Source organism: Rhopalosiphum maidis, chromosome 1 (genome assembly GCF_003676215.2).
Source record: "Rhopalosiphum maidis isolate BTI-1 chromosome 1, ASM367621v3, whole genome shotgun sequence".
Lineage (NCBI taxonomy): Eukaryota > Metazoa > Arthropoda > Insecta > Hemiptera > Aphididae > Rhopalosiphum > Rhopalosiphum maidis.
The window spans coordinates 69,778,399-69,789,820 of NC_040877.1; the positions used below are offsets into that span (position 1 = coordinate 69,778,399).

At 29.0% G+C, this 11,422-nt stretch overlaps 1 protein-coding gene and 1 pseudogene across 1 annotated transcript; both read left to right on the forward strand.

Annotated features, from left to right (window-relative positions):
* The first annotated feature begins 135 nt into the window (after positions 1 to 135).
* On the forward strand, positions 136 to 2,942 carry LOC113550642 (annotated as a pseudogene).
* A 5,666-nt stretch (positions 2,943 to 8,608) lies between these two features.
* Positions 8,609 to 10,915, forward strand: LOC113550714. Its single transcript, XM_026952773.1, has 4 exons — positions 8,609 to 8,741; positions 8,875 to 9,758; positions 10,481 to 10,558; positions 10,823 to 10,915. The coding sequence occupies exons 1-4, from the start codon at positions 8,609 to 8,611 to the stop codon at positions 10,913 to 10,915; spliced, it is 1,188 nt and encodes a 395-aa protein (XP_026808574.1).
* The last annotated feature ends 507 nt before the right edge of the window (positions 10,916 to 11,422 follow it).

Genomic DNA, 11,422 nt, shown 5'->3' on the forward strand with positions numbered 1-11,422 from the left:
AATTACACTTTGCATTCAAGTTACGGTTTTGGGTACACTATATTAATCAGGTACCTACTCAATATGTAGCACGATTTAAAATAGTACTATCTTACATCGTGATATGTAGTGAAATTATGTGAATTAACAAAAACAATGAGTTTTAAAATTGGGTAAATAGTTGATCACATATTACCAAATTTAGGTAAGTTAAAGTTATCAACATTAAAGACGTTTATTTATAAGCAAATAACTAAAAAAATTAAATTTTTTTGTGACTAACACAAAAATTTAAATTTAACATAGAAAAAAATACAAACTAAATTGTATTTAAAAATATTGAACCTAGGTTTCTATGCTGAGCCATACCTATTTTTCTTTTTTGAATCATCATTTCTATAATCCTAGTTATATAGGTATATATAGCGTCATTTCCTCATTAACACGAGAAAGCGCTAATTCCAATAAGCGTTCTCGACCCATTCTTGAACTCAATCACGTTTTCTATCTATAACAGGGTTAAATAAACAAGAGTGATGTGTAGGTTGGACCCTCTCCCTAATTTCCAATATTCTTATGACATTTTATAAAATAATTTGTTTTATAAAAAGCTTATAGTATTATTGTTTATGTTAACACAATTATGTAGTTATTTTAGTAAAATATCTATTTCACTTCTCGTAAACCATAAAGTGTGCAATATAATAGATATTGACTATTTCAAGAAAAAGTACTTATTATGTATTTTTGTTAAAATGCACAATCTAGATGAATATTTCACTATTTGGACATCCGAAATCCACTTCATGCAAATACTGAATCCATAAAGTGGATGTTACATTTTATATACATATATGTACTCATATACATGTACCTATACTAATTTAATATAGTTCAACTTACTACAACATACAATATCATATCTACAACTTTACACTAATGAATATAGGTAGTACCTATAATATATTTTATAGACAATAAGTCTAATTTTCGATCTTAAACTACCACCACCTGACTATATAGTTATAGTATAATATTATAACTAATTATAAAATAATACAAATTACTAATAACAAAATTAACTTTACTATTTAATCGTTTCAGTAACCATTTCGTAATAATGTGTATTTAATGTGCATACATTTTATTGCAACCTATATTTAGACGTGACTATCGAATTTCAATTAAAATTAATTTTTATGTACTAGTGACTTATTTTTAAGACATTTTTTAATCCCCCTTTCAAATTGTATCCCGCTAGTTTCTGTATTAGATATAAATAATATATTTTTTAGTGTCAGACTTAAAATTATAATATTATAAGGATACAATAATACATAATAGTTTGTCGTATTATACACTCTTCATTATTCACAATACACGTAATTTAAACTTTTTCAATTTATCTCTTTCGTTTAAATTATACGTGTACAATTCATACAAACACGCGTGTTATCTTACCACAATGATAATATTAATATCACGCCACTATCCCCACCTCCATCGCGCATCTCGAATGTATGTATAAAAAGACGGACGTCTCCTCGATTTCGGCATAACACATTTTTTGTGCAAATCTATTCTTTGGTGAGTACAAAACAGTAATACATACCTAACAATAATCATTATTCATATACATAATATACGTTTTTCAACTTATTCGTTTGTTTTATTTTTATTTCTATTATAGTCTTCACTCTATTTTTCTTCACGAAAACCAACCAAAATCCAAAATGGGCGCTGAAAAAGTATCCATGAACATCGTTGTCGTTGGACAAGTCCAATCTGCCAAGGCCGTCAAAATTGTCGCCAAAGCCGCCCCAGCCACCAACCAATTGGTAAGTATCTATACCTAAGCATACTCATTTTTAAACGTATAATATAATATTTTATACATTTTCGGTGGTTAGATAATTATTATAAAGGTATTATTATTTGATTCATTCTAAATTTTTTCAATATAATATACAATTATTAAGTTTTTTACCATTCAATTTTTTTTTTGCTATCTAGTTTGTTTAAATTTAAACAAATTTTTTATCCAACATCTATCAATTATTTTATACAACTATTCCAGTATAATATATCTGTATAGATAAATACAATATTTAAGTTTATTATCTAATTTTCGATATTATTATACCCTCCTAATAATATCTGAAAATGTATTTTTAATGAACAAATTAATAATCAGTTAAATTAGTATGAACCAAGAAATTATAAAATATATTTTTTTCTCTCAGTTTTGCGTACAAAAAAAATATTTGATTAGTCGACAATAACCAATTACCAAAATAAGCAATTATTTTTAATTGAGATATTGTAAGAACCTGTAAAAGATTATAAAGATGTTTAAGCGTGATAGTAATAATAAAGTATATGCGGTAGAAATCTTGAAATTTATTTCCTAATTAATGTTTACTTTTTATTACAAGTTAAAAATTAATATTTATTACATTACTTTTGTTTATTTTTTTCAGAACTGTTAATTTGTCATGTAGTTCACATGAACTACTTCACAAACTCAAAAATGCCATAGCCCAAATATTACAATAATATGTAATTATACTAACATGTTTGTAAATTAATATATGCATTACAAAATAAATCAGTCTTTTCCGCTATTTGACTTTTTTTCTTTGTGCTTATTATGATATTTTATAATACCCCTCTTTTCATAAAATAAAATCTTTAGGTAGTACGTTATAGTTTATAATATGCATTATTAGGTACATATTTTTGTTTTAAATCGTATGTAAAGTAATATTACGTGTGGTAATTAATATAATATAATATTAACTTTACAGATTATAAAATAATGTCTAATCAAAATAACATAATATTATCAAATCATAATATTGATTACGGACGTAAACTTTTATCGTGAGTTTATAAGAAGTATTATAAACTATAACATGCTTATCAGAGTGTATAATTTCATAAAATATTTTTATTTAGTCTAATAAATAGGTGCTACGTAAATTATCAAATAATATTTGACATTTTTAAAATGAGTAAAATGCGTATTTTTGCTTGTTTGTCGAAAATCTGCATACAATTTTAATTTACAGTGTCAATACTTAAAATGTGTTTTGAATAGTAAGAAAAATTATATAGTATAAATAATAATAATACTATTCATTATTGTTGCAAATCAGTTACAGATATATCTATATATTTATAAAATATTAGTAGAGATATAACATTTCCTCGAAAATCTATAACTGTGCTTCAGAAGAGAGTATCTAATTAGAATAAATAAAATAATTAGTTTAACTACAAAATGATAGCTTATACCCATATTATAAATATATAATAATAGATAATATAAAAATAATTTTAATAAAATCTACGTAAAAAGAATTATTGTAGCAAAACCTAAATAATATATTTTTAAAACATTTTTAAACTTTTGAAATTATTGGTATTCATTTTTTTTTTAATGCAAAATTGAATGAACTAATATTTAAGGATTTGTTACAATGTTGCCCAAATACTGTATTAATTGTAAGGATGACAATAATAGTATAAAAATTATGGCAAGTATTGTAGTTGTAAATGGAATATCAAAAAATATTTTCATATTATATAATACTAAACAAATATTTTTCACATATAATAATTTAAAATTTAATATCACTATAGTTCATTGTATAAATCAACTTTAAGAAAGAAAATCGGTTTATTGAAATTTATTTGAATAGCGAGTTTAAAGTGATTTAAACTTCCAAGATTCCGATAGTGAATAGCTGTGCTTCTCCCCAAAGAGAAATCCTATAAGAAAGAATAGATTGAATTAGTACAATAAGTAAATTAGTTTTTATAATTGATAATTTAAAATATATTTAAAAGATTTAAAAATATAATTCATTTTTTTATTTTTTTATGATATTTACAATAGGTAGTTATTACTTCTTTTACAATTATTAGATCGTTTTAAATGTTTAATTCACATTACCGACTTTCTTTATTATAATAGTAGTGTTATCCTCTTACAATAAATGGATATACCCAACAGTGTTTATTTTATTATTATAATACCAACCGCAACATTCTTTTTGAATAAATATTAATAGTTTATTTGTAATTAATTAATGTTGTTTATTATAGTAAGAGCGTTTTTATTTAAATATATTATTGTTATTATTAAAATCATGGAAACGAAAATAATTTAAACCAATTATATTTTACTATAAGTAATACGTATATATGTATAAGATATCCGAGTCAACCTATTAACTAATTAATGATCTACGGGTCAATAAAATTATGTAAGTAATATTTATTACAGCTGATTTCTTTATTGTTATTTAGTTATGATATTATTTTTTTATAGATAATAACTGCCTCGGCAACTGAGGCCATTGTCTACAATAAATTTAATTTACATTTTTATATTAACTCGAGATAAGCTATCATTTTTTTTCTACTGAACGTTGAATGAACTTTACAATAATTTATTATTTCATATTTGACCTTGATTTCCAATTCAAATATTTTTTTTTCGATTGTTATAAACTTATAGTTACCAAAAATATCACTTTTCTATAAATAATAATAAACAGCAATAGGTACGTTATTTATTATTATCTCAGAATAACTATAATTATTATAACAAACGTAACTTTAACAAAGATTTATTTAAATATTTGAAATTTATTTTTATTAGGTTATTGTATTCTAAAACTATATATTTATTCTTAGTGTATTGAAATTAACTCTGGCAGTAATAACAATTATAGTGACGATTAAAAGGCATTAAAATAATATGTATTATTCAATGAAGTATATGGAATAGGCAATTTGAAATGATTTGTAAGTTTTTTTAAATCTTGATGGATGGTAAACGATAATACCCCTATGTACCTAAATTAATTTCGTTGGAGATGCAACTATGCAATACGTCAAATCTACAGTTACTAAAAAAAAAATATTAAAAACGTAAAAATGAATTGAATTGTTTTAATCTAAATGTTTGAAATAAGCAGGCTGTAGGCACAACCGTTTTAAAAGCCAAATTTAAATCAATACTAATTTCCTCGAACAATGTACCCTGTAAATATTTAACAACAAACAATATACATGCGATCGTAAATTATATACACGCACACCGATCGATTACTTTAATATAAATATACAAACATCTTTCCAATTCAAGTATAGCGAATTACTACGCAATATAATATTTTATACGGAAATGCATATATTGATATAATATTATAGATATATTACCTATACGGTACAGTGTGGACATCACAGGTACGCCCCCACATCACTATAATGTAATACCTGTGCAAAGGCTTTCGAAAAAATTATTGCCTAACGATTTCGATGGCTTTAAAGGTAGCTTTAAAAAAAAAACATCATTATCGTAAATCCATTTGACGGGGCACGAAATGGTATACCTCCACAGAATCGTGCCGGCGTCTGACCAACCATAATTTATTTATAACACACTGCTGCTGTAGCGATTGTTGCAGTGATCTTCGGAACATGTAATCGTGCTGCAGACCGAATACTACCCCGAATACAATATTATTATCGTCGACCCGTTTGAGTTTTTTCGGCCGTAAAATGAAAATCGATAAGCGCACTGACGATGTCGACGACGACGGCTGTTACAGGTACATGCGTCTGACACACACATTGGCAGTATGCTGTGGACTACCCATCACTCGCAGACGAACCGGCGGCGTCGGCGAACGCTGCGATAGAGACTCGGATGAAGTTGGAGGTATAAAATATGACGTACAGCCTAGCAGAAATTATTACCCAATCGGTTTTAGTATTTTTACGACATTTAAGAATATACAATCGCTGCACGACCGAGATCGACGAGCGGGGTCGCAATGCACGTCTTTACGGTTCCCGAATTATACGGTAGATAAGATTATCAGGGGTGGGCAAGATCTTTGAAAATGAGAATCGCTACACCAGATACTATGTATTGTATACTTGTCTTTGCAAGAGTAGGTAGCGAGTATTGTGAATTATTTGTAATACTATAGATCAGAAGTTTTCAACCGCTGTCCGCTAGCTTTTTAATGTTTTTTTTATAATAATTATAATTGATAAAAATATAATAAAACATTAATTAATTATTATAAATATATAATAAAGTACAATTGTTTAATATTTAATTTTTCTAAACAATTTAAATTAAAAAAAAGTTCTTCGTTAAAACAAAAATTGAAACTGAGGAATGTGTCATGAACATTTTTTAAAGAGTAGCGAGCCGTGTTTAATTAAATGTTAAAAATCACTTAGATAAATAAGATAAATAATACTCGGTAGTTGATACATTAAAATAAAATGAATGTTAACAATTCAATAAATTTTACTATATAATATTTACCTAATATATTCTATATATCATTTGAAATATGTAAAATAATATTGTATTGATAAGAAAAACTGGTTTATAATAATTTAAGTAGGTAGTAAGGCATTCGAACATTGAAACCTACAAATCGCTAATAAGTGGTAAGTAATAATAAATAATATTTTATTTTATTATTTTAACAAATATAATTTAATAATGTTATTATATAAATATAATAATAATAGTCAGTGATTTTTTTTTAATTTTAAAATATGTTCCAACAAAAATGTATAGGATAAACAACTATTTTGTATTTCAGATGTGTTGTAGGTATACCTACGGGTACTACACATTTTCGTTATACACTATAACGTAAAAATAAAAATTGAGACGCTATATTATAAGTCCTAATCTGGCGTATGTGTCCAATATCCATGTGTGTAAAAAGTAAGGGTCGGGTAATAAATATTTCTATACATTATATGTCCAGTAAAGCACAACGATTGACCAATTCACCGAGTACAGAAGTCGTGAAGGACATATTTAAGATATTAAAACTATTTACTTAAACAATATAATGAAGATAAAACTATGTCTAAACTAAATGTAAATACTTATACCATACTTATTGATATTAATAAAAAATATTTACCTTTAGAAAAAAAAAATTAATATTTTGAAGCATTTTCGAGAAACTTGGACTAAAAATATACCACAATACAAAATACTCGTTCTTCATGGCTGTATCGAAATACTAGAATACTAGATACTGCAAGATACAATATTATTTTTAAGATATATATATTTAAGTTATTTATATAAAAGATACTACCCAACTCGACAACCATGATAATGTTATAGATTTCCACGGTTTTCTTTTCTTTTTAAAAAAAAAAAATAATTTTTATATTTATATATATATATATATATATATTTCGGAATCAACACCACCGCTTACGCGCTAGTCGACTGTTCTCGCCACACTTGTAATGTAATATAGGATTGACGGTTTCCCAAGATTCTATTATGCTCGATAATTTTTACTTCCTCTGGTAAATATGTCCTAGGTTATAGTCACGATGGTAAATATATACTATAGGATATTTTGACATCCCCTGGGAGGTAAATATATCCTAGTATATATTTACCCGGCGGCTAAAAATATCACAGTATATTTATACCTCCCTGAAACGACATTTTTACCGGAGGGGTAAATATATCTCAGTATATTTTTATCGGATAAAAATATCTTAGAATACAATTATCCCCAGTAGATGTCAAAATATCCTAGTAAATATTGCTCTCCGTTTAACTATAAACTAGGATATATTACCAGGGGTTAATATCGCCTGAACACCGGCCGATCGATTGATTCAGGATAGATCCATATAGCTTGAAAAAATTATAATATTTTTTTATCTATATCATATATTTTTTTTTATTAAAGCTTTCTACAAAATACGACAGATATTATTTCACATTCCTTTACGTACAAACTTTGTATTATATATGTATACATATCGCTATATATTATACGCGTATAACGAAGATTATAAACTGTTCAAACGTCACAGAGTCATTATATTCAAAAAAAAAAGAAAAGAAAAATTAATACTAGTTGGAAAAAAAATGGTTAAAAACTTATAACCGCCCTGACCCAGCGCGTACTTGGCAAATGGCAATGTAAAAAAAAAAAGTTATATGTTAAATCTTCATCTAAACGACGACAGGTGTGCACGAATTACGACCCATGTCAGATAAATATACCATTTTAGATGAATTGCATCTCAGACGTAACTTGTGTAATTTTTTTCACGTGCAGGATGATTGTAAGAAGTTTTAGATAATTAATATTATTTGTTAGTATTTGATTATTTAAGTAAAACGTTTAATTAACTACGTATTTTCAAGTAAATTATTAACTATGACTCATAATAACATTATTATTTGTATTGACGTGCATCTTATTTCATATTAATTTACAATATAAAGTTAACAATAATTAAACTTGAAATTATTTTTTGCACATGAAAACTTTCTTAATAAAAAACTGGGATACGATTTATCAAAATAATTAAATTTAGCATAACGGTCATAAACAATTTACGAGCCTTACACTGAATGAAAATAACCCAAATTCAATTAAAAAAAACTACAATAAACACTTCGACAGGGATCAGAACGAAAACAATAAACTGTAACAGTATAGTGGTAGTATAATTTATGTAAAACACACGCAACGGGTAATAATAAATAAGGTACGTGAACTTCGTGAAGTTTGTAAATATATACATTGCGTTTAACACAATGACACATAAACCATTCGAAAACACGAACTACTTTTCGGAAATCGTTGGACACTTGTTGAAAACTGTCGGAGTCCTATTTTGCGTTTTTACTTTGAATATTTTCTTGTGCTTTGTGTCTACGGCTACCGATGGTATTAGCATATCGTTACAGCTAAGCCGGAATTCGGGTCATTACCAAAACTGTCCAATATCGGTGAAGCCCATAACGTGATGTTTATGTATAACTGATTAGTAATTTATTGTCGTCGTTTTTCGAGCCCGCAGGACACAAGTACGCGTTCGACTGGCGCATCGTGCCCTTGTGTCTGGCGTTCGCGGCGCTGGACGTGTCCATCATATACTACAACTACTTGGAAGCTTCCAGTTACGTGGGCGCGTCGTTCCGGAAGTGTTTCGAGGAGTCGTACTGCTTCGCCGTCATCGAGCTGGCCAACCGGAACCTGGGCCCGTTCTCTGCGTTGGTCTGCGCCATGTTCTACGGGCGCCGGCACAAAGCGGCCGCGCTCGCCGGCACAGAGCGCGTGCTGGCGTTCATCCGGGACACGGATCGGGACACGGGCCGGGACAAGGCCGTGCCGCTATCGCGGGCTGCCAAGTACTATTCGGCCGCCATGATGTTCGCGTACACTGTGTTCATATGGATGTACACGGCGGCCGTACCGGCGATCGTCATATTATTTTACAGCATAAACGCGGTGGGCCAGACAGCCATCTACAACCTGGCCACGTTCCAGTACCACGTGCTGGGCTGCGGTTACGCGCGCATCGATCACCTGCTGGAGGCGGACGCGGTGGGCCGCCGGGCACGCCGGTCGCTGGCCGCGCGCGTGGCCCGCCTTGCCCGGGTGGCCGACGACTTTGGCCGACAGGTGAGCCACCTCAATCGAGCGTACACGATGATCCTGTTTATCAAGTGGCCGTACAGCGTGGTCCGCATCACCATGGTCGTGTTCCGCATCATCGAATTGTCGGCCGCCGTGCAAGGCAACGGACCGTTCGCTCGCATAGCCGTCGTACTCATCGTCGAACACGTGGGCGAGATATTCTTGTTCCTGGTGCAACTGTCGTATTTCTGCTACACGGGCGCCCGTTTGTCCAGTCAGGCACGTGTGTATACGCCCGACGATGACAATAATATTATGCCTAACGTTATAGTTATAGTTTTGTTCTTTGTCATATTATGACCTCATGATTTTGGAGCTTTACAATGGAGGGAAACACTATCGGCCAGATCGTACCTTGTTTTATATGCGCGATAGTTTTGAGAAGATCGATACGTTTTTTAGATATCAATACCGTTTGAAATAGACGTGTATACGCGATAAACAGTCAACTGATTGCATGCGTTGGGCCGCGGTACAGTGTAATACAAAATATAAAATAACAACCAGCGTTAGTAGGTATCAGTTAATATTTTGGAAAAATACGTATATAAGTAATACACTCATAAAAAGTTTCATCATTTTTATTTTAATATTACGCCTTATTTATCATTTTTGATTATACACGGTACGACGTTGCGTGTCTTAAACCACGAATAAGAGAAATTTTTATCTGCTTAATATCTATAGACTATAATAATTAGTCCTCGCTTGACACGTGTCATAAATCATAATATAGTATTCATAATAATATTATTATCAATATACTATTAAGTTATATTAAAAATCATAAAGGAAATTGTATTTTGGTGCATGAAAGTAACCAGGGGTGTTCGCATAGGGTATACTAATACATTAGTTAATTTAATAGCAGTCATGTGGGGTTATTATGTTTAAAATAGTTTTTTTTATTATAATGTTCAAAAATGTATCGTACTAGTAAGCTTAGTATAATAATACTAATTATATAATTGTATTATGGTCTGCAGGCCAACAGGACTGCAGCGAGCTTACAAAAATTTAAACTCCATTATGAATCCCATCTGGACTTGGATGTTAAAAAAACGGTAAAATGTTTAAATTATTTTTTTTGTTTTTAATACAGAATACAGAGGTAATAATAATTGTAACTTTAGATCAACATTTTTTGGATTAAATTAAATGCTAGAAAAATAAATTCAACAGTTGGAGGATTTGTTTTTGTTAATATGGACCTAATGAAAGCCGTAAGCCTACGAAAATACTTCGAATTGAACGTTAATAATTACATATTAATAGTTAATAACTAGTTTAAATAGTCATATTTTAATATAATTACATTTATCTTATAGATATGTGGTGTCATTGCAACATATTTCTTAGTACTAATTCAATTCAAAAGTCAAAAAGGCAAATCCAAACCTTTGTACTACATTTGGAATTAAGTTTTAATAAAAACCGCTAAAAACAAAAACAATATCAACACCGAAATTTAAATCAAAAAATCAATACCTGTAGGTATTTAAAACTGAAGTTTATATGAAAAATGAATACAGGTATTCAAAATTGAAAAAAATGAAAACCAGTTATAGAAACCGAAATCGAAAAAAATATTTTTGGTTTCAAACCCAGCTCTATGTTAATTTTATGTATTACAATAATTATGTATGACAACTAAATAATATTAGTCTATATTTGTTAGTCATATATGGCGGCATGTTTAAATATATATTTATAAATATTTTTTACAAGAAAAACTAACATTTTCTGTTATACGTATGATATTAAACTTAGAATTTTTAAAATATGTATGTATATTTTACATAGAACTATAAAATAAACATGTACAATATTAATAATAATTTAATAAGTTTTCAGATGTATTTGAAAAATATAAGTTGGCCTAAAATAAAATATTAATGAACGTTAAGTGAGTCAATCATAAACATATT

What these genes read in the sequence shown, in the direction of transcription:
- LOC113550714 (XM_026952773.1), top strand. Translation starts at nt 8,609, where the DNA reads ATGACACATAAACCATTCGAAAACACGAACTACTTTTCGGAAATCGTT. An exon ending in TGTGTCTACGGCTACCGATG is followed by an intron (nt 8,742 to 8,874) that starts GTATTAGCATAT and finishes TCGAGCCCGCAG; the next exon opens with GACACAAGTACGCGTTCGAC. An exon ending in ACAATAATATTATGCCTAAC is followed by an intron (nt 9,759 to 10,480) that starts GTTATAGTTATA and finishes TATGGTCTGCAG; the next exon opens with GCCAACAGGACTGCAGCGAG.